At 43.8% G+C, this 23,283-nt stretch overlaps 5 protein-coding genes across 8 annotated transcripts; 1 reads left to right on the forward strand and 4 right to left on the reverse strand.

Annotated features, from left to right (window-relative positions):
* Positions 1-297: 297 nt before the first annotated feature.
* On the forward strand, positions 298-21,649 carry brm (ATP-dependent helicase brm). 3 transcript variants are annotated; one of them, XM_070285227.1, is made up of 7 exons: positions 298-479; positions 546-1,096; positions 1,836-2,177; positions 2,233-2,330; positions 12,679-15,646; positions 19,591-20,382; positions 20,451-21,649. In XM_070285227.1, exons 3-7 carry the CDS (start codon positions 1,898-1,900, stop codon positions 21,326-21,328), a joined length of 5,016 nt encoding a protein of 1,671 aa, XP_070141328.1. In that variant the 5' UTR covers positions 298-479; positions 546-1,096; positions 1,836-1,897; the 3' UTR covers positions 21,329-21,649. The 3 variants fall into 3 exon arrangements, with proteins under 3 accessions (XP_070141328.1, XP_017035015.1, XP_017035014.1); XM_017179526.3 differs by having other exon boundaries at positions 2,245-2,330; XM_017179525.3 differs by lacking the exons at positions 298-479; positions 546-1,096 and adding an exon at positions 1,499-1,599.
* On the reverse strand, positions 4,380-6,064 carry LOC108083661 (uncharacterized). Its single transcript, XM_017179534.3, has 2 exons — positions 5,334-6,064; positions 4,380-4,917 (listed from the first exon to the last, which is right to left on the reverse strand). Exons 1-2 carry the CDS (start codon positions 5,906-5,908, stop codon positions 4,635-4,637), a joined length of 858 nt encoding a protein of 285 aa, XP_017035023.1. The 5' UTR covers positions 5,909-6,064; the 3' UTR covers positions 4,380-4,634.
* Positions 6,411-8,257, reverse strand: LOC108083662 (uncharacterized). Of its 2 annotated transcripts, XM_070285228.1 has the most exons (4): positions 7,756-8,257; positions 6,954-7,057; positions 6,619-6,872; positions 6,411-6,502 (listed from the first exon to the last, which is right to left on the reverse strand). In XM_070285228.1, exons 1-4 carry the CDS (start codon positions 8,236-8,238, stop codon positions 6,426-6,428), a joined length of 918 nt encoding a protein of 305 aa, XP_070141329.1. In that variant the 5' UTR covers positions 8,239-8,257; the 3' UTR covers positions 6,411-6,425. The 2 variants fall into 2 exon arrangements, with proteins under 2 accessions (XP_070141329.1, XP_017035024.1); XM_017179535.3 differs by lacking the exon at positions 6,411-6,502 and having other exon boundaries at positions 6,569-6,872.
* On the reverse strand, positions 8,340-10,084 carry LOC108083663 (uncharacterized). The gene is made up of 2 exons (XM_017179536.3): positions 9,552-10,084; positions 8,340-8,830 (listed from the first exon to the last, which is right to left on the reverse strand). Exons 1-2 carry the CDS (start codon positions 10,029-10,031, stop codon positions 8,456-8,458), a joined length of 855 nt encoding a protein of 284 aa, XP_017035025.1. The 5' UTR covers positions 10,032-10,084; the 3' UTR covers positions 8,340-8,455.
* LOC108083660 (inositol monophosphatase 1) lies at positions 10,312-12,048 on the reverse strand. The gene is made up of 2 exons (XM_017179533.3): positions 11,296-12,048; positions 10,312-11,245 (listed from the first exon to the last, which is right to left on the reverse strand). The coding sequence occupies exons 1-2, from the start codon at positions 11,883-11,885 to the stop codon at positions 10,975-10,977; spliced, it is 861 nt and encodes a 286-aa protein (XP_017035022.1). The 5' UTR covers positions 11,886-12,048; the 3' UTR covers positions 10,312-10,974.
* Positions 21,650-23,283: the final 1,634 nt, after the last annotated feature.

The following is a 23,283-nucleotide window of genomic DNA, read 5'->3' on the forward strand; positions in this document are numbered from 1 at the left end:
CATCTTCTCCTATCTGATGGAGCTGGAAACGTTCCCTCAACCCTCAGCGTCAATGCCCAGGTCAACATCTATGAAGAGCAGGTGGCCCGTAGCGAGCATCCCGGTCCACTGATATTCCTCAATACCACTACAATTGCCACTATTGACTTGGACGTGGCTCTCGTGGGAGCTGAACCTGGCAACGTGGCTGAGTTTGTGATCCTGGGAAGCCGGATCCACGGTGATGCTCGTGGAGGGCGACAAGTTACTTCGACAGTGTCGCATCACAAGCACTACTGCCTGGACATTGGCGAGAACTGCTCACCCACCGTAGATAACTGCATCATTCGCTCCAATCAACTAGATCTTTCCGTACGGAGTTAGCCTATCTGGCCAATCCCAACGTGGTCAAGAGTGAGATCCATCATGGCCAGACGGGTGACATCTATGTACACGAGAATGGGTTATTGAAAACCACATTCACTCGAATAACTTTGCAGGTAAAGCAATAACACGTTCTGTAGAATCTAAATAATGGTTGTTAACCCCCATCCTTTACCTTGAAGGTGTCTGGATAACCTCCAACAGCAATCCCACCATCCCCAAGAACGAGATCTACAACGGTCGCCAAATTGGTGTGTACATCTTCGGCGAGGGTCGTGGTCTGATCGAACACAACAACATTACTACATTTACGCTGGCCGGCATTCAGATTTGCACGGAGGTCTGGGACTACTGGAGCAGAATGAGATCTTCGACAATGTCATGGGCGGCAAATCGGATTCTCAACGCAGTGGCGATCCTGTGACGAAATCGGAATTACGACGGATCAGCGCGGGCGTGGAGATCACCAATAGTGCAAGAAGTCTTGAGCTCTTTCGGAGAATATGGCTGTGATTGGTCCTTATCGGTGACTCTATCGTGAGGGACAACAGTTTTGGATCAATAATCAAGCTGTTGCGCTATGCAGCCTCTAGTGGGTATCCCTGCTATAGGGTATCAATATACCAAAGCGCGAGGATCTGATTGCCAACAAGCTGGACAAAGAAGCATCGGGATGCAGCAGACAATGAGGACATTGGCGAGTATCCCGTGGACTGTCCGACGAGTTGAGTTGGTAATACCTCCCAGAAACTAGCTTTAATTCTCTGTTTTGCAGTATCAAAAGACGGAATTTCTGTCACAAATTTTGCATTTACTTTATCACGCATTTAAGATAAAAATGAGCAGTAAACAACGAATGATGCCACAGTGGCCTTTTTCCCGTCAAATCTGGCTTTTTTAAAATGTTATTCGCTAGATTTACGGGTTTCTTCACAGTCCTAGGGGGCTTTTGTATTATTAAGTATTATAAAATATTGCAGTACAAATTATGAAATCTTAAAAAAAAAATCAGCGACAGGTGGCTACATAAAGTGCTGCACAAAATTAAGTAAATTGTTATCTTTTTTCAATTTAGGGGGACACTTGGATTTTTTAGGGGGAAATTTCAACTATTTGGGATTTTTTAGGGGAAAGCCAAATATTCGTCTGGCAACACTGATAGACGTCCGCCATTAGAGTTTTGCTGTCGCGTCGGTAGAAAAAGTGTGGAAAAACCTCTTCAAACAGTGCTAATAGGTAATATTTTTGCCAGAAACAAAAGAACTTCTATTCTTGACGGTGTGCGCGATATGTGGAACGTAAAGTTTTACTTCTGGGCGACGTTTGTAGTGTGTATTTCGGTGTTTGCACCGGCCTGCGCAAAAAAAGTGTGCCGCAAACCCGTAATACGAACAGGGCTGCGATTACATGTCGTGGCTGCAGATTCTATATTGATAAATAATATCAAGAGCTGACATCGTTTTTGTTTACAGACAACGCTGGCCCAGTTGGTCGCTGGTTAACGTACGCAGGAGCCCTTGGATAAGTAGCAACAATGGCCTCGCCCTCCCCGGCGAACAGCCCCATGCCGCCGCCACAGGCGCCCAGTCCCATGGCCCCGCCATCCCAGAGTCCCGCCCCCTCGCCGCACAGTCCGTATCCGCAGCACCAGCAGCCCGGGCCGCCGCAAGGACCACCGCCCGGAGCCCCGCCACACATGCAAGGACCCCCGCCACCCGGCCATCCCGGAGCCTACGGCCATCCAATGCAACATGGGCCACCAGGCCAGGGCCCACCGCCTGGCCACCACATGCCGCCCCATCACCAGGGTTTGAGTATGTGTTTAATACCGCCATTGCGGCCTCCTTATCCTCACGTAATCATCCGTAGTTTTCTCAAAAGGTCCGCACATGGGAATGCAGATGCCGCCGACGGGACCGCCGAATATGGGATCAATTGGTTACCAATCGCATGGAATGCCGCCAAATGTAAGTTATCAAGCGATGCGGGGTCCAAACTTTGGGGTATGGGTAGGAACAAATAAGGTTTAGTTTCTTTTTTAAGTCAATTTGATGATCTATCTTGGATGGATTTTTATTTAAAGTACCATTATTGTGGTCTATATGGTGTGTGATAGAGTATTACCGATAAGACTTCAGAGGACACCAGAGCTAGAGCTACAAATAGCTATTTAATAATGCAGTGGCGGATCCAGAGACGATTCTTGGGGGGGGGGGGGGGGGGGGGGGGGGAATTGAACTTATTGACAGAAAACTATTCTATTGGACAGTCAAGTTGAGGCGTTTTTGGCGAGATAAACGGATTTAAATGAAACGTCACCATGCGTTGAGTGTTTTCATACTCAATAGTGCCAATTGTACAGTATTATATAGGATAATCATGCGAGATAGTAACATTTTTAGGTTCCAAGGGGGGGGGGGGGGGGGGGGAAATTTCCCTAATTTCACCCCCCGTGGATCCGCCACTGAATAATGAGCATTTTTATACCCTTGCAAGTTTTATAATTTTAATCCGCAGTTTGCAACGCAGAGAAGGTTTTCTCCTTCCTTCGTTCCCTATAAAGTAAATACAGTCGTTGCCTGCTAATTAGAAAGACGACTGTGATGGTTGCATTTGTATCGAAAAAAGATAGACACCCATTTTTTTTTTTGGGCCAGTAATGGGCCTAACATCTTTTGGAAATATCATTCTTTAGTAAATAGTAAGGATTTACAATCTATCTTTCTATCTATCATTTTTATTTTTTGTTAAAGACCCATCCAAATGCATAAGTATTATATTTTTCGACAAAAACTATGATTTAATAAAAAAGATGCACAAAAGCACTAAAAAAACAAGAAAGGAAGCTAACTTCGGCACGCCGAAGTTTGTATACCCTTGCAGATATTATTTCATTACATTTTACCTATACTTATTATGTTTACAGTTTGACAGTTACAGTTTTACATTCACACCTTTACATTTTCTCTACACCTACCGATCGCTCCTATGGCAGCTATATGATATAGTTGTCCGATTTTCATGAAATTTATATCAAAATTCTAGAATAATAAAATAAGCTTATACCTCAGTAGATGAAAATACTTTGAAAAACAACGAAGTTATATATTGTTTCCTATTAATTTCCCGATCGTTTCTATGGCAGCTATAAGATATAGTCGTCCGATTTTCATAAAATTTTTACCAAAATTCAGAAATAATATAAAATAGCCATATCTAAAATATGGTGCAAAAATATTAAAAAACAGCAAAGTTATAATTTTTTTTCTAAAAATCGATCGAACATTTGTATGGCAGCTATATGATATAGTCGTCCGATCCGGCCCGTTCCGACATATATAGCAGTGAGAGTATATAGAAGACTATATGCAAAGTTTCATTCAGATAGCTTTAAAACTGAGGGACTAGTTTGCGTAGAAACGGACAGGTGGACAGACGGACAGACGGACAGACGGACAGACGGACATGGCTATATCGACTCGGCTGTTGATGCTGATCAAGAATATATATACTTTATAGGGTCGGAAACGTCTCCTTCACTGCGTTGCAAACTTCTGACTGAAATTATAATACCCTGCAAGGGTATAATAACGGTAGAATTGCAAAACTGTTCCCACCCAGTGACTACAAAATAAGTGACTATGTTGAAAATTAATTCTGAAAAAAGTTATGAATAAATAAAATACAATTATATTGTTTTTCAGCTTCAGAATACTAAAATGCATTAATAGTAAAGCAGTGTATGTTAAACTGTAACTTTAAACCTGTAATAATAAAAATATATAATTATGATCTAATTAAAAACTGCAAGCGTATCAAACTTCGGCGTGCCGAAGTTAGCTTCCTCTCTCCCTTTTTTCTCTTTTTAACTTCGTTACAAAGATATACAATGAGAGTTATTAAACAATAAAAGATTTGTGCCTGAAAAAGCTGTGCATCATCGATTTGTAGGCAGCCCAAATGTTACGAGCAACAATTACCTAGCAATTTAGTTTTCAATACCCTTGCTGGTGATGTATAATTATTTTTTAAAGATTTATTAGGCAGCGCTTGTGGCTTACAAATTAAATTTACTACAGGTTCTTCCAAAGTCTCCATCAAGAGCAGTTGTGTTTAATTGTTCTCCCGCCACTTTTTTTATCTGCCGGCAATCAAAGCTGGCTGATCATGAAAAGCTCTATTGGAAAGCTTTTAATTATTGCCAAATGACAGTGCAGCTGGGTTTAAGCTTTTAATTTAGATGTCTTTTTTTTGTGTGTCGCATGCTTAATTTACTTGGGCACTGGCTTGCCCCCCACCGAATCCTCCAGAGCGGCTTTACGTAACAGCTCCTCAATTTCTTTGCGCAACTTCTCCGTTCCGGCACAGATCAGATCTGGCTTCATAATGTCAAAGGGCCCGCCAAAGGGAGCCGTGACCACGCCGCCCGCCTCCTTCACGAGCAGGGAACCGGCAGCGCAGTCCCAGGGATACATGTCCTCAATGTAGAAAGCATCTAAATTGCCAGCTGCTACCATGCACAGCTCATCGACCACACAGGAATAGGCCAAGAGTCTGGGGATTAGAAAGATTGCATTTATTTTCTTACAATTTTGCGTTTTATAGATTTCATAAAAGATATAAAATATCACAGATATAAATTATCACAGATATAAAATATCACAGATATAAACTATCACAGATAAAAATATCACAGATATAAAATATCACAGATAAATAAAAAAAATTACTTGAAGCTATTGAACAATTTTCTTCTGATCTGACTTTCAATTGAAATAGATATTTATTTTTTATGTGTAGCGAGAGGTTTGACTGATTAATTGTTTTGTACTCAACAGTTGCCTTTTTTCAACGAGTTTAATTGTGGAATTCATGACGATAAAGTGTTGCAATTGATCGGAGTTTGAATTTTATTTCCATTTTAATTAAATTGGAAGTTTAAGCTAGTTAAGTTTGCCTTGTAAACTTACCGCCGAGCATTCAATCCCACGTGATAGATCCGTTTTATGTGTTCGTTAGCCACCGAATGGACGTGCAGAAGGGACACTTCGTAGGCCACATTGGCATTCTTGATGCTGTCACAGTTGCTCACATTGATAGCCTTGCCATTGCAAAAGGCGCCCTGTCCCAACTTGGTAGTGAATAGCTTCTTCTGCACGGGATTGTTGATCACACCCAGCACAATCTGTTTGTTGATGGCAAGACCAATGGAAACGCAAACGTGCGGGATCTGCTTGATGAAGTTCGAGGTGCCATCAATGGGATCTATGATCCAGGTGGGCGCATCCGTTAGCTCACCGGACACGTTGTTGTTCTTGGCGGTGGCCTCCTCGCCAATGAACTTGTGCTCCGGATACGAAGCCAGTATCTTCTCCATGAGAAAATCCTCGATTTTGTTGTCATAGTCGGTGACCACGTCATAAAAGTCGCCCTTGATGGAAACGTTTTTACTGGCCATTTCGTAGCCCTCCAAGAGGATCTCACCCGCCTGGACGGCCAAGGGGTGGATGAAGCTGTACAGCTCCTCGATCAGTGCTTGTGACATCGTGATTGTTTTCTATATGCTTCCAGGCTCCAAACGATGCGTTCCTGATCAGCTCGCAGTGCCAACTAATCAGAGAGATTGCGCCCGCCCAGCTGGAAGTATCTCTCGTGCTCTGCTGGAGCTTTGGTTTCGGTCTGGTTAGGTTACATTCGTTCTCTGATTGTTTTGCCTGCTTCTTCGAGGTTTTATGTACTGAAAATTGGCAACTCGTCTGGCTGCATGCATGCTTCCATTTCTGCTGCTTTATCTCAATTTGTTTGATGAACACAAATAGACAGAGACGCTTTTTATCTCTCCCCAGGCAGTCAAATAGTCGTAAAACCTGTTTTTATCAGCGTTTTTTTTTTCTCGATGCTTTCAAGTAGCTTTGGATAATTTATATATATTTTGGGCTGCAAGTCATTATTGTAAGAGAGACCTTTTAAGCTTGGCATTATTGTGTAAACCGATCATTCAATTATTGTCTTTTCCTGACAATCTTTTGAATCATCTGACAATAGGCTTCATTTGATGAGCTTTAAAAGGGTTTCTTTAGTTTGTAAACTGAGGGTCTGAACCACATCCTATACAAAAAGTGACGACCCTCTAGATGACCTAGAGATTAAAGAAAAACGTAATGGAGCTAGCAAAAGGGACTTTATGATCAATGTTACTTAAATCTTATGTAAATCTTATATATTTTTCAACTCTTGTTCATATAAACGTATAACCTGTAATCTGATCAGCTTCCTTTATTAATTGAATCACATTTTTGGCCAATTCTTCGGAGCAAGTGCACACACAATCGGGTTTCATCACATCGAATCTGCCACCGCTGGTATGGTAAACAAAGCCACCGGCTTCTCTGAGAATTATGGCACCGCCGGCCAGATCCCAGGGCTTTAGATTCTCCACATGATAGGCATCACATCGGCCGGCGGCTATATAGCAGAGCGTGAGCGCTGCACATCCAAAGCTGCGAGTACTGATAGCGGGACAATGGAGTGTGTTAATTATGTGGGTATAATCAGAGATTAGACAGAGATCTACATTGAAGATTACTTACCCAGTGGCATTCGAGGCCAGCTTGTACAGACGCTTCACATTGCTGTCGCGCGCCTTGGCCACCACGATCAGGGAGATCTCGTAGCCCACCACGGCTTGGTTTATCTGTAACTCAGAAATTGTATATTCTTTCTTATATTATTTTCTTATAAGTTATAAGTTTATTATTACTAGAAATGTCTAGACAAAGCCTAACTGTTCCCAGAGGGAGAATGATTATAATATTGAATTAATTTTTCTCAGAATAATTTTAGTAAAAGTACTTTCTTTCAATTTATTTTTCCCGGAAAGATTGCTCTCTTTTTAAAACCATGCAGGGTATTATAATCTTAGTCAGAAGTTTGCAACGCACTGAAGGAGTTATTTCCGACCTTAAAAAGTATACATTTTTGATTAGCATCAAAAGCCTAGTCAATCTAGGCATGTCCGACAGTCCTACACTTTTGAAGTTTTGTGAATTAAACTTTTGAGAAAGTTTTCTGATATAGTAGAGTACTATATATATGTCATATAGCAGCCAAGGAACAATCCGAGCGATTTAGAAAAAAAAGGTTTTCGTTGTTTTTCAAAATATTTTTATCTATTTTAGAATTTCGGGTTTAATTTTATGAAAATCGGACGTATATATCATATAGCTGCCATAGAAACGATAGAACGGTATGCAAACTTCGGCATGCCCAAGTTAGCTTCCTTTCTTGTTTTATATTTGAGACTAATCAAAGGTAGTGCTTATCATTTCCGAGATACTCTCCTATATAGAAGCTACCTAGTAGTAATTTCATCACCATGCTAGCCCCACTTACCGTTGTTACGTTGGACGACGCACTGATGGGTTGCCCATTCAAGAAAGCTCCATGACCTTGCCAAGCGGAGTACAATTCGTTTGCTGCCGGATTATAGACGATGCCAACGACAAGCTCCTTGTTAATGGCCAAGCCCACTGAAATGCAGCAATGGGGAATCCTCCGCACATAGTTATTAGTTCCATCTATGGGGTCTATGATCCAGGTGGGCGCATCACTCAGTTCGGGTTGAGTTTTGGCATCGGCCAAGGCTTCTTCCCCTATTATTTTCGATTCCGGAAAGGCCTTGAGCAGACCCGCGGACAGTGTTGCTTCAATTTGCTTGTCGTACACTGTGACCAAATCGTAGAAGGCTGACTTGACTTCATAGTCAGCATTTGGCTTCTGGAAACCCTCCAGGAAGAGCGGACCACACTTTCGAACCAATTCGACGGACACCTCGTGGTATTGCCGCAATTTTTCCTCACTTATTTTGTTATTCATGACTCGATAATCGACTGATCTAAAGGGGAACAGCTGTGGAATGATTTTGGGAAAGCTTTTTTCGCACAGAGCTTTTTCCAGATAAAGTTAATTTCGCAGAATTAATTAGCATTATTTACTTTTATTTACAGGAATACATAACATTAATCTCTTGCAGTTTATAGCTTTTTTACAATAGATAAATGTAGATACTGACTTCTATTTAGTTATTTTATCTTTACTTGAACGTATACTCTGTAATCTGGTTGGCCTCTTCGATAAGGCTAATCACGTTCTTGGCCAACTCCGGCGTTGAGGCGCACACGCAATCTGGCTTCATCACGTCGAATTTGGAGCCACTGGTATGGCAGACAGTGCCTCCAGCCTCGCTCAGAATAATGGCTCCAGCTGCTATATCCCAGGGTTTCAAATCCTCCACATGGTAGACATCGCACTGCCCGGTTGCCACATAGCATAGGGTCAGGGCAGCACTTCCAAAGCAACGGGTGCCCGTGGCATTCGAGGCTAGCTTGTACAAGCGCTTGATATTCTTGTCCCTAACTGCAGCAGCATGGATGAGCGAGATCTCGTAGGCAATAACGGCTTGGTTGATCTGGAAAGGGAGAGCGGAATGACGTTCTCAGAACGGGTTGAACTAGGGGACACAAGAGCTTTTTCATTTGCGGGAATTTTGATGAATGAGACTCTCGGAGAAATGGAACAAATAGGGGAATGTGTTGAACAATACTCCCATGGGTACACGAAAAAAAAAACTGCACAGGGAATAGATGGAATTGCATATATTGCCTTTTTCAGTGATATAAATTATTAGTTTCACCATTTATGTAGATTAAATAAAAAAGAAGATAAACAAACGTTATTAACTTGAAGTTAAAAAATAATTACTTTAAATACAAGTAGTTCTTATAATTAGTTAACTTCTTGTTATAATAAATAATGTTAAAGGTTTATCACATCTGCAGATAACCTACCAGAAAAATTAAAATGTTTATCTTAAATTCTTACTGTGAAATAACGATTACTTGGCAAATTTGTTAACTAAATATTTGGTTTAAAAATCTGTACCTTGGAAATTTACATTATCTTTACTGCCTCTTGTCAAGGCTTTATCTTCATAATATTCAAGATAATTCTTCACAAAATTCAAGCTGTCTAGGTATAATACATACTGTTTTTTTTTTCTGTGCACCGATAAGCCTATGTGCATGCTAAATTACACACCCCACAGTTATTTTGTTGAATTTCGTTTATCTTGTTTGTTGCTACTTTTTGCCGTTCCCAAATTACTTATATAAGCTCTCTCGCTCTCTTACCGTCGTCGCCTTGGAGGTGTGGATGGGCTGGCCATTTAGGTAGGCTCCATGTCCCTTGTATGCGGAGAACAGCTCGTTCGCCGGCGGATTGTAGATGATGCCCACCACCAGTTCCTTGTTGACGGCCAAGCCCACGGAGATGCAACAGTGTGGAATGCGATGGATGAAGTTGGTGGTGCCGTCGATGGGGTCTATGATCCAGGTGGGCGCATCCGTTAGCTCCGCTTGGCGCTTCGATGCCGCCGACTCCTCCTCGCCAATGATTAGGGAGTCGGGAAAGGCGGCCACCAGTCCCTCTGTGAGAATGTCCTCGATTTGCTTGTCATACACCGTGACCAGGTCGTAAAAGTCCTTCTTCACCTCGTAGTCCGTCTTGGCCTTGTGGTAGCCCTCCAGCATGAGGGGTCCGCACTTGAGGACCAGCTTCATGGCCACATCGTAGTATTCCTTGAGCTTGGACTCGCTGACCGGGGAACTCATCGTTCTTGCTGCTGATTGCCGAGCACTCGACTGACCAACTGAACTATATAGAGGAGGAATCAGCTGTGGAATGGAGGCAAAGAGGAGAGCTTTCCGCCAAAGCTTTTTAGTATATTGTGTTAGAACTTTGCACTTCTCTCGGAGAGCGGCGATAGAGTTGCTTTACGGGTTGCTATTGTTCCGTGACTTTGTGGGTGTGAGACTGGTACAGTCGCAGCCAGAAAATTAGCACCAATTGAAAGTCAAAGCGAGTTTTTTTTTAATATTTATTGATTGTAGCTTTTACAACCATATTATGATTTAAATCTCTTAAATATCAAAAGTAAAAGAAAATTATAAACTTATTTCTTTTTAAATCAATAAAATCTTTGAATATAATTTTAACAAAAAAAGTATCTTTCTATCCAGTTACCTAATGTTTCTTTTGTTTAAACTAAAATCTGATTTTAAATAAGAATATAAGCCATATTTCGAAATAGTTTCTATTATTTTGAACGCAAGTGCGCGCTTATCGCTTGGATTATGATAGTGAACAGATTTATGTTTCCATATGTTGTAAGGTTTACGAACATGGTGTGTAAATGCTACTTATAACGATTACCAAAATAATTCTTTAGTAAACAGGGAAGATATTGCTGTCAACAATGAGATTGCAGATTTTTGGGGCTACCTTTACATTATCAAATTTGGTTTTATATTATTTTTTTTTTTTTTTTCAAAATATGGTTGCTACATAGAAAGCTGATATGGATTTGCAACTTTAAAGAGTTTAAAACTATACAAAATATCTTTAATTATAATCAAAATATCTTTTCATGATGACTTGCATACTTTTTTTTCAGAAGCATTTTTTCCCAGCTGTTTACCCCTTTTAAATGAAACTTAGTTTTATGGTGATCATTAGATTTTGTTGTTATTCTTTTTTGTACAAAAGCTCTTCGCTTTAATCGCCCCCGACGTGCGGCTGCTGATCAGCCTTCCGAATAAGTTGCTCTATCTCCGCTCTTAAAGTCTCTGTTCCGGCACAGATTAGATCCGGCTTCATTATATCAAAGGGACCACCATAGGGATGCGTGACCACGCCGCCGGCCTCCCGGATAAGCAGATAGCCCGCGGCACAGTCCCAAGGATACATGTCCTCGATGTGAAAGGCGTCTAGGTTGCCAGCAGCCACCATGCAGAGTGAATCTACCACAGCCGAGTAGGCAAGGAGCCTGAAACAAAAACAGGTTTATCAAAGGGAAACACACAACATTGGACCAACCTCCTGGCCTGTGATCCCACATGGTAAATCCTCTTGATGTGCTTGTTCCGAATCTTTGGAGCGTGCAGTAGGCAAACCTCATACGCCACATTGGCATCGTTGAGATGCTCACAGTTGCTCACCCGAATCGGCTTTCCATTGCAGAAGGCACCCTGACCCAGTTTGGCCGTGTACAGCTTGTTCTGGGCAGGATTATTGACCACTCCCAGAACGATTTGCTTGTTGATGGACAAACCAATCGAAACGGAAACGTGCGGGATCTGTTTGATGAAGTTCGAGGTGCCATCGATGGGATCAATGATCCAGGTGGGGGCGTCCGTCAGTTCGTTGGTCACATTGTTGTGATTCTTGTGGGTATCCTCCTCGCCGATGAACTTGTGATCCGGATAGCTAGCCAGTATCTTCTCGATGAGAAACTCCTCGATCTGGTTGTCATAGGCAGTGACCACATTGTAGAATTCTCCGCACTTGAGCGAGACAGCCTTGCCGGCATTATCGTAGCCTTCGAGGAGGATCTCGCCGGCTCTCACTGCCAGCGGATGGATGAAGTCGTATAGCTCCTCGATCTGTTGTGACTTGCTGTCTGCCATCACTCTCACACTCACTCTCGCTTATCTGTGCTATCTTTACTGCTGTGTTATTGCGTTATTTTCCCGGCTCCTCCGACTTTGTCTCCAGTGAATCTACCACTGAGACCACTGTCGGCAGTGGAACGGGTTTTTTCCAGCACAGTTGTTAACTTGGTTCACTGACTGAGATACGTTTACTGCTGCTGTTCTGGGCTGCTGCGAGTTGGGAGCTTTTTTAATTTATTTGCACTTGACTTTCAGCTTTAAATAACAATGGAGGAGGGTGCAGTGAGTTCGTCTTAAAAGTTTACATTTATATTTATTAGAAATATTGCATTTGGTCGATTAAATTAATTTAACAAAATCTAAAAATATTTTATAAAGTATTTTAATGAATAATGGAAGTGAAATGTATGGAAAATCTCTTAGGTATTTATATTAAGCGTTAAGTTTTATGTAAATATTTCCATAATATTGAGATCGTACGCATTTAAAGTAAAAATAAAACAACTAATGTTCAAATTTTGTATATATTTTTTAAAATTTTAACTTTCCTTTCTACGCATTCAAGATAATTTTAAAAGAATTAAAGAACTCACAAGCTACAAAAACAAAAGTCACTTTCGCGGCGAGCTGATTTCAACGAAAGGAAGGGATTATTTGAGTGAATTAAATTTTAAGTTAACCTAGGTTAATGCCCGCATTTTGTGTTTTTAATTTCAATCAGAAATATAGAATCTTTTATTTGATATTTAATTATTATGCCTGACGCACGTGACTAATGCTACCGTTGCCTTTTTCCTTTTCTTTCCAGGCTCCCACACAACCCTGCATAGTGTCACCTGGAGGGCCACCTGGCGGCCCACCGCCGCCAGAGCGCTCCAGCCAGGAAAATTTGCACGCCCTGCAACGGGCCATCGACTCTATGGAGGAGAAGGGCCTGCAGGAGGATCCACGCTACTCCCAGCTGCTGGCCATGCGAGCCACCTCCAAGCACCAGCACCTCAATGGCAACCAGGTTAACCTGCTGCGCACACAGATAACTGCCTATCGGCTGCTGGCGAGGAACAAGCCCATCTCCATGCAGATGCAGCAGGCGCTGCAGGCGGCTCAGCAGCAGCCACCGCCAGGACCTCCGATTGGGCCACCTGGAACACCCGGAGGACCACCGCCGCCAGGTGGTCAACATGCGGGTCAGCCGCCCGTACAGCCTCAGCAGCAGCAACCACCACCGTCAGCGGGTACGCCGCCCCAATGCTCCACGCCGCCGGCTAGCAATCCCTATGGGCAACCAGTTCCCGGTGGCCAGAAGATGCAGGTGGCTCCTCCGCCACCGCACATGCAGCAGGGCCAGCCCCTGCCGCCACAACCTCCTCAGATTGGTGGACCACCGCCCGGTCAACAGCAACCGCCACCGCAGCAGCAGCAGCAGGCGCCTCAGGCGCAGCAACCGCCACCGGAGCAACTGCAGCACCAGCATCTGCCCAACGGCGGCAAGCCGCTGAGCATGGGACCCGCAGGCGGTCAGCCTCTGATACCGCCCTCGCCCATGCAGCCCCAAGTACGCGGAGCTCAGCCGCCGGGAATGCCGCCTGGAAGTCAGGTGCCTCAGCCAGGAGGAGGTCCCCCGCGACAAGTGCCGCCCGCTGGCATGCCGATGCCCAAACCCAATCGAATTACCACGGTTGCCAAGCCAGTGGGCCTGGATCCCATCACACTGCTGCAGGAACGCGAGAACCGGATAGCGGCCAGGATTTCGTTGCGCATGCAGGAGCTGCAGCGCCTGCCGGCCACCATGTCCGAGGATCTGCGGCTGCAGGCAGCCATCGAGTTGCGGGCCCTGCGCGTTCTGAACTTCCAGCGGCAGCTGCGCATGGAGTTTGTGCAGTGCACGAGAAGGGACACCACCTTGGAGACGGCACTGAACATCAAGTTCTACAAGCGGACCAAGCGACAGGGTCTGAGGGAGGCGCGCGCTACCGAAAAGCTGGAGAAGCAGCAGAAACTGGAGGCGGAGCGGAAGCGCAGGCAAAAGCATCTTGAGTTCCTGGCCGCCGTGCTCCAGCACGGCAAGGATCTGAGGGAGTTCCACAGGAACAACAAGGCCCAGCTGGCCAGGATGAACAAGGCGGTGATGAACTACCATGCGAACGCGGAGCGCGAACAGAAGAAGGAGCAGGAGCGCATCGAGAAGGAGCGAATGCGGCGCCTAATGGCCGAGGACGAGGAGGGCTACCGCAAGCTAATTGATCAGAAGAAGGACAAGCGCCTGGCCTTCCTCCTGTCGCAGACGGACGAGTACATCAGCAACCTCACCCAGATGGTGAAGCAGCACAAGGACGACCAGATGAAGAAGAAGGAGGAGGAGGGCAAACGGCTGCAGCTCTTCAAAAAGGAGCTGCTGATGAGCGGCGAATACGTGGGCATCGATGAGGGCAGCATCTTGGCCGACATGCGTGTCCATGTGGTGGAGCAATGCAGCGGCAAGAAGCTCACCGGCGACGACGCTCCCATGCTGAAGCACTTGCACCGCTGGCTGAGCATGCATCCTGGCTGGGATTGGATCGACGACGAGGATGACGGCACCTGCGGCGGCAGCAATGAAGATCACAAGCCCAAGGTGGAGGAGCAACCGATGGCCACGGAGGACGTCACCGACAAGGCAGCGTTGCCGACGGGCACCGATGAGGATGCCAATCCATCCGATGTCATCACCAAGGCCAAGGTGGAGGACGACGAGTACAAGACGGAGGAGCAGACCTACTACAGCATCGCGCACACCATTCACGAGAAGGTGACGGAGCAGGCCAGCATCATGGTAAACGGCCAGCTGAAGGAGTACCAGCTGAAGGGTCTGGAATGGCTCGTCTCGCTCTACAACAACAATCTGAACGGCATTCTGGCCGACGAGATGGGTCTGGGCAAGACGATCCAGACCATTTCGCTGGTCACCTATTTGATGGATCGCAAGAAGGTGATGGGTCCGTACTTGATCATTGTCCCCCTCTCCACGCTGCCCAATTGGGTGCTGGAGTTCGAGAAATGGGCGCCCGCAGTGGGCGTGGTGAGCTACAAGGGCAGCCCCCAGGGCAGGCGGTTGCTGCAAAACCAGATGCGGGCCACCAAGTTCAACGTGCTGCTCACCACCTACGAGTACGTGATCAAGGACAAGGCCGTGCTGGCCAAGATCCAGTGGAAGTACATGATCATCGACGAGGGCCATCGCATGAAGAATCACCACTGCAAGCTCACCCAGGTGCTAAACACCCACTACATTGCTCCCTATCGGCTGCTCCTAACGGGCACACCGCTGCAGAACAAGCTGCCCGAGCTGTGGGCGCTCCTTAACTTCCTGCTGCCCTCGATCTTCAAGTCATGCTCCACTTTCGAGCAGTGGTTCAACGCACCGTTCGCCACCACCGGCGAGAAGGTCGAGCTAAATGAGGAGGAGACCATCCTCATCATCCGACGTCTGCACAAGGTGTTGCGTCCCTTCTTGCTGCGCCGTCTGAAGAAGGAAGTGGAGCACCAGCTGCCCGACAAGGTGGAGTACATCATCAAGTGTGACATGTCCGCCTTGCAGCGAGTGCTCTACAAGCACATGCAGAGCAAGGGCGTCCTGCTGACCGACGGCTCCGAGAAGGGCAAGCATGGCAAGGGCGGCGCCAAGGCCCTCATGAACACCATTGTCCAGCTGCGAAAGCTGTGCAATCATCCATTCATGTTCCAACACATCGAGGAAAAGTACTGCGACCACACTGGTGGCCATGGTGTGGTGTCCGGTAAGTTTTACTCGATTAATAGTTTATGCTTTGGGTACAATATCAAGCCAAAAAATGTGTATAAAAACGCTTAAAAAGCCACAGAAATTGGCAGACATTTTGACATAAAATAGAGCTTTCTGTGGTAACTCTGAAGAAACGTTACAAGGTAGGCCTTGATTTGAATAGGCTTTCATTTTATTGTTCTAAAAATTAGCCTAATTATCAATACTATCGATGGGGGGTAGAGCTGTAAATGAATAGATTTTCAATAATCAATATTATTAACCTTTGTATTTAACTTTTCCACGAGTTTACATACGCATGAACTTTTTCGATTAAATCGATTCTGAAAAGTTGTATGGCATAAATGAAACAAATCGATAGTTCGATTACAGAAACGATTTTATTTCAAGCTCTAGGCTCACGGTGGACTGACAGTTCCGAGGTTTCCTTTGTTATCACAGCTAAATAGACCTCAGTCAAGTTCAGTTCTTCCTAGAGAACACTTGTCTCAATTATTTTAGTTTTGCTTATTTCTTTATTTTATTTTTAATTTATTTTTCTTATTTATTTTAATTTAAAAATGTTTCCCTTGGTGTTATCTGGCATACATTTTGGAATGCACCCCTTTATTCGTTTTTATTTATGTATTTTTATTTATTTATATTAACAAAGAGAAAATAAATTGTTTAATTTCTGGTCATTCCACATTCTACGCGATTCGTTTTTATGTTTACTGTTTTTTTTTCACACAAAATATAAATTTTTTGTTAAATTTTGTATTTTTTATTATCTTTGAGTATCTTTTAATATCTGGATAAAGTGAATCTGGTTGGTGTTATCTGGCATACATTTTGGAATGCACCCTTCGTTTGATTTTATTTTTGTATATCTTTGAACTTTAACGCGATTGGTTTTTGTGTTTACTGTTATTTTTTATTTCTAATATTTGATTTTCATTTTATCTGGCATACATTTTGGAATGTACCCCTTTTTTTGTTTTTATTGATATAGTTTTTTTTTTGTTAAACATGCGCTAATGAATTCTTTATTTTCTGGACATTCCAAATGAACTTTACCGCCTTTGGTTATTTTGGAGTATTGCTTTATCAGATAGTTCTTGTTTGTTTCTCTCTTCATATATTTTTCGTTATATCTTTCATTATTTTTTTTCATTATTCATTCATTACTTATTCATTATTCATTCGTTATATATGTGAGATGGGTATTTACCCAAGTGACGCAATCTTTTTCATCTGCAGTAGGTAAACATGAAATGATTCGTCCTTGCGTTTCTTCCGAGTACGGAGCTGCTCATGGACATCAGCACTGCACACATATTGACGACTAAACTCCATCAGCATACGCATTTCTGCATATTGATGAACAAACGTAGACCCCAAAAATAATTTTGCAGTGTTCACCATTTTCGCCCGAGCCTGGACATACATTTTTTTTATATTCAGCCCGTAGGCTGCAGCATTCTGCTCAAAATTGTCGAACCAATACTTTACTGGAATGGATTCTCCGTCAAACTCTGGAATAATTTTTGCGATGCTTTCCGCTGTAATCGAGCATCCACTGTTTTGCTCCTCCGCTCCAAACTTTATGGCAAGCAACTGCACAAGGTCTTTCAGCGTTTTTGTGTTTTCGTCGATCGAGCTGCTCTCAGCTGCTATAACTGTATCATTCTGCCTTCCACTTGTTCTGACACGATTCTGCATGCTTCTTCTTGCAGCCTTTTGTTCTCCTCTTGATTCGGAAAGTTCATGAATGCTTTTAACTTCATCGTCATTCTCCTGTTCACCAGCTTTACCAAAGTTATCCATTCTGATAGTTTTATCCGCTGCGACAGATCTAGTGTAATACGGCTTCACACTCATTCCCTTCCGCTATCCGCCTTTCAAACTTCTCAGGACTTGCAATTTAGGTTTGGACGAGCCCCCAAATGTGAGATGGACGAGCCCCCAAATGTGAGATGGGTATTTACCCTCTTATGTTTTCGTTTTATTATACTAATTTTCGGATATTATATATGTTTCTAAAATTTGCAGAAAACCTGCTCTTTCCGTTTTTTATTCAACTTTAGTTATTTTCTCTGCTTTTGTATCTGCTGAATTTCAACCAAACTGCTGAACTCCAAAAAACTCAATGAATCTTTCTCTCCCTGTTCCTACTTTGCTGCCGTCACTTCGAGGCTCTTCGCCTGCTTCGATCACTTCCCTTTTTACATAGGGTAAGGTGGGGTAAAGCCGACCTAGTAAATGGTTTTGGCTATAAAATGCTTATTTTACATCGGATCAAGTCGTTATATATACCAAATTAAAGGTTCGACTTTTGCGCAACTTTCTATGCATAGCATTTTATTCATACCTTTGAAAATTTTTGAGATACAAGCGTTTTACGAAAAAGTTCATTTTTGCTATGTTCAAAAATGATGGGGTAAACCCGACCGCCTATGGTTTTGGTTGATTTAGTACAGATATAACCTAAATATAGGTTTTGCAATGATAAATCAATCAATGTTATGTTATATAATGGTAATAAAAGATAATAGAATTAAAAAAATGAAAATAGCAAAAAAATTAATCAGTATCATCTGATTCGCTGCTCAAATAGCTTGCTGGCGTTTTTTGGTTCGAGTTGAACGTCTGGTTGACTGCGATGTTGATGGTTTTGGTGTGATTGTTGTTTTTTTGACTTTTTTTGCGGCAGGATTTACCCCACTATTTGGAGGTCGGATATGCCCCACCACGTAATTTTTCATAAAAACGCAATTAAAAAAGAAATTATAAAAAAAAATGAACCAAACTTATATGCACTTTGTAGGACTTTATTCAAAGAATCTAAATCCACTTACCTTTTCATGCGATAACTTTGACAAAAAGAAATATCCTGCAGTTAATTATGCACAAAAATGAAAGTCAAAATTGTGAAAACAAACTTGTTGTCGTTTGACCATCTCAATGTTGACTAATAAAATGCTGTCATACCACCATTTTCATTGTTTTCGATGCTCCACACGACAACACTAATATTAGTTTGCGTAGTGCTTCCGATTTTCGAAAACAGAGGGAGGTCGGGTTTACCCACACTGTCGGCTTTACCCCACCTTACCCTATATGTATATACATACATATATAACTATATCTTGAGATTATATATATGTATATGTATGTATAGTTAAAACCTTTAATCGATATGAACGTGTTCAACTCGTGTCTTTGGTGAATATTAGAGGGTATTTGTGTGTTTCTTTTGCTGCTGTGTCTGCTCTCTCATTGCCTATTACACCGATGTGGCTTGGGATCCAAATTAGTTTGATTTTTGGAAAGAGTTTGGTGATAAGGGATCTTATTGTATTGGAGTAGTACGAGTAGTTGTTTTGGTTTGTAATGGATTTTATGGAGGTTAGGGAGTCGCAGCAGATAGGATATTTGCCTGGTTACTGATCAAATTTTGACGGCTTGATGAATGGCTCAGTTCGCTAGAGAGGACGGAGGAGTACTGGGGAAGAAATCCAGATTTGACTATGTCAGAATTATTGATAACACTGAAGCCCACTGCATCGTTGGATTTTGTGCCGACTGTTTAATTGAAACTGTGATTATGTAGCGAGTTTTAGGCGAAGTAGTGTTATTGTTGTATAGGGAAAAGGTCGTGTTTGTATCTTTAAGAATTATTTCTTGATTGCATTTTTTAGATGTGTAGCTTTTAGCTGGGGAGTATGGGAGGGATAACGATTTGCAGGAGTCGATGATTCTTTCTGTTTTCTTTTTGTGACTTCGGATAGCTTGCCTATTGGGGAGTCACGAGATAGAATAAGTTTTGTTGCTAGTTTCCTGGTTAATAGTTTGCATTTGTTTTTTATTTAGTGTATAAATTTTAGCTTCAATTAGCAGGTTATTTGTAGGAGCTGTTTTGCAAATTAGATACTAATTTATCCGTTTCGTTCCTTGCAGGACCAGATCTGTACCGCGTGTCTGGTAAATTTGAGCTGCTCGACCGAATCTTGCCCAAACTGAAGGCCACCAACCATCGTGTGCTGCTCTTCTGTCAGATGACCCAGTGCATGACCATTATCGAGGACTATCTGGGCTGGCGGCAATTTGGATATCTCAGACTGGATGGCACCACCAAGGCCGAGGATCGTGGCGAGTTGCTACGCAAGTTTAACGCCAAGGGCTCTGACTACTTTGTCTTTCTGCTCTCTACACGCGCCGGTGGCCTGGGCCTCAACCTGCAGACCGCCGATACTGTAGTGATCTTTGACTCTGACTGGAACCCGCATCAGGACCTGCAGGCCCAGGACCGAGCACATCGTATCGGACAGCGCAACGAGGTGCGCGTTCTTCGGCTGATGACCGTGAACTCCGTGGAGGAGCGCATTCTAGCTGCGGCCAGGTACAAGCTAAACATGGACGAGAAGGTTATCCAGGCCGGTATGTTCGATCAGAAGTCGACGGGCAGCGAGCGACAGCAGTTCCTTCAGACGATCCTGCATCAGGACGACAACGAGGAGGAGGAGGAGAATGAGGTGCCCGACGACGAGATGATCAACATGATGATTGCCCGCAGCGAGGAGGAAATCGAGATATTCAAGCGCATGGATGTGGAGCGCAAGAAGGAGGACGAGGAGATCCATCCGGGCAGGGAGCGACTGATCGACGAGTCGGAGCTGCCGGATTGGTTGACCAAGGACGATGACGAGGTGGAGCGATTTCACTATCAGTACGATGAAGATACCATTTTGGGTGAGTCCCCCTTTATTTAATTTTCTTATTTTCTTGTATTTAAATCCATTATTATTTACTGTGTTAAGGTCGCGGCTCCCGACAGCGCAAGGAGGTGGACTACACGGACAGCTTGACCGAAAAGGAGTGGCTTAAGGCTATCGATGATGGCGCCGAGTTCGATGAGGAGGAGGAGGAAGATGACTCTAAGCGGAGCAAGCGACGCAAGCGCAAGAATCGCAAGGAGGAGTCGGACGACGATTCGTTGATATTGAAGCGTCGCCGACGCCAGAATCTGGACAAGCGCTCGAAGAAGCAGATGCACAAGATCATGAGCGCCGTGATCAAGTACACTCAAGACGGACGCACACTTTCCGAGCCCTTCATGAAGCTGCCCTCGCGCCAGCGGCTGCCCGACTACTACGAGATCATCAAGCGTCCGGTGGATATTAAGAAGATCCTCCAGCGCATCGAGGACTGCAAGTACGCCGATCTCAATGAGTTGGAGAAGGACTTTATGCAGCTGTGCCAGAATGCCCAGATCTACAACGAGGAGGCGTCCCTCATCTACCTGGACTCCATTGCCTTGCAGAAGATATTTGTGGGAGCCAGGCAGCGCGTAACCGCGGCGGCGGATGCGGCCGCAGTGGCAGCCGGTGAGAACACCGGAGAGGCGCAGGGAAATGGCGGCGGCGGAGGCTCGGATAACTCGGACAACGAGGATGACGGCGATGGGGGAGATGACGGCTCAGACGATGAGGAGATCGCCACCACCTCTGCGGCGGCTGTCAAAATGAAGTTGAAACTCAACAAGTCTCTGGCCAGTGCCCCCGCCACGCCCACGCAGTCCTCGTCGTCGAACGTGGGCAGCAGTGGGGCCGCAACCACATCCAAGAAGCAGACGCGACGCAAGCGGTCGCAGAAGAAGTACACCATCTCGGACGACGACGATGACGATATGGACTAGCTACCGCTGGGCGTGATCTTCAAGCGCGCCGTCTCCTCGGATAACGATGGCGGCCTGGGCAATTGATTTTTAGTTTAAGTTTAACTATCACTCTCGGGGAAGATGCTTACCGAAATGCTTAGTGCATAAGCATTTCACTAAACACCTTCCACCCCTCTATCCAGCTATCGCTATCCATCAATCTGTCGTAGTAATAGGTTCCTCTTAGGTTTCCCTTTTTGAATGATTTAGAAACACAAACATGTTTTCACCCATTTACTCTATTAATTGTATTTAAAATTAAATGCTTTTAAAAATAAATGCATATACTAAACATACAAATGACGCTTTTAAATCCAGGTTAACGAACAACTAAATTGGTATTTATCGGTCCAGACAAGGATTCATGATGATGAAGGGTATTATGAATTTTGTTTTCCCATTATTTACTTAAATAACTTATGTACTATATGTATTTAAAAGGATTTTTTGAGATATTCAAGCTGATATTGAGCTGATATGGATTTGCAGAGAGATTAAAACTATACCAAATATCTTAATTATATTTTCATGATGACTGGCATACCTTTTTTTTAAAAGCATTTTTTCCCAACTGTTTACCCCTTTTAAATCAAAATTAGTTTTATGGTGATCATTAGATTTTGTTATTCTTTTTTTTTTTTGTACAAAAGCTCTTTGCTTTACTTGCCCCCGACGTGCGGCTGCTGATCAGCCTTTCGAATAAGTTGCTCTATCTCCGCTCTTAAAGTCTCTGTTCCGGCACAGATTAGATCCGGCTTCAAAGGAACCACCTCAGTCCCAAGGATACATGTCCTCGATGTGAAAGGCGTCCAGGTTACCAGCGGCTACCATGCAGAGTGAAAGTACCACAGCCGAGTAGGCAAGGAGCCTGAAACAAAAACAGGTTTATCAAAGGGAACTTCACAACGTTAGGTTGAAAACCAACCTCCTAGCCTGTGATCCCACATGGTAGATCCTCTTGATGTGCCTGTTCCGAGTCTTTGGATCTTTGCAGTAGGCAAACCTCATACGCCACATTGGCATCGTTGAGATGCTTACAGTTGCTCACCCGAATCGGCTTTCCATTGCAGAAGGCACCCTGTCCCAGTTTGGCCGTGTACAGCTTGTTCTGGGCGGATTATTGACCACTCTGTGAGGAGTCAATAGACTCCCCACAAATAGCCGACACCAACCAGCCAAACGCCAACAACACAAATAGCCCCTACATAAAACAACACAAGAACAACACAGGCAGCCTATTAAGCAACCGAAAACAAAACCACAAAAAACCAATACGAACTATGTAAAAAAAATAAGTTAATATATAAGAATATAAGCCCTGTATATTTAAGATAAATAGATTTACTTAGATTTAAGCCATACATACCTACGATAGTTCTTGATTTTGCCATCACCCACCCGTTCTCTCATCACACACACACACCAGCGCAGTGGTCCCCATAATCGAGTGCCGTGAGCCAAACCCAATACGCGCTACCGCTGACCCCTTTCGCTCTTTTGCAAATACCAAAATAAAGCCCTTTCTTACTCAGTATCCCGGTGGTTGCCACTCTGCCTCTCAAGTCAGCCCACCGCTCGTCGAAGACCCTTGTCACAGATCTTTATAAATTTTCTGTAAAGAGATCCTGGCCTGACTGAGCTTCACCCCAGCCTTCGAAGTACCTTACAACTCCCATCCCCCGTTTTCCATTTTCCAGTTCCCAGTTCCTTCTGGTCAATGTTGGGACTTGATCTATGCGAGGGCGTCTGTCTTTATCCCCAATGCGATCCGATTCAACTTCACATAAACAATTGCTTAACCAAACACCCTCTTATTCGGCCTGGACAGACAGACGCCACACACCGCATTTATTTTTCATGCATTTGTCCCTTAATCCTAATTATTTACAACTTCAAAAAAAATAATTATAAAAGAATTAATTTTTTTTTGTAAA

The sequence above is a fragment of the Drosophila kikkawai genome, chromosome 3L, assembly GCF_030179895.1.
Source record: "Drosophila kikkawai strain 14028-0561.14 chromosome 3L, DkikHiC1v2, whole genome shotgun sequence".
Classification (NCBI taxonomy): Eukaryota; Metazoa; Arthropoda; class Insecta; order Diptera; family Drosophilidae; genus Drosophila; species Drosophila kikkawai.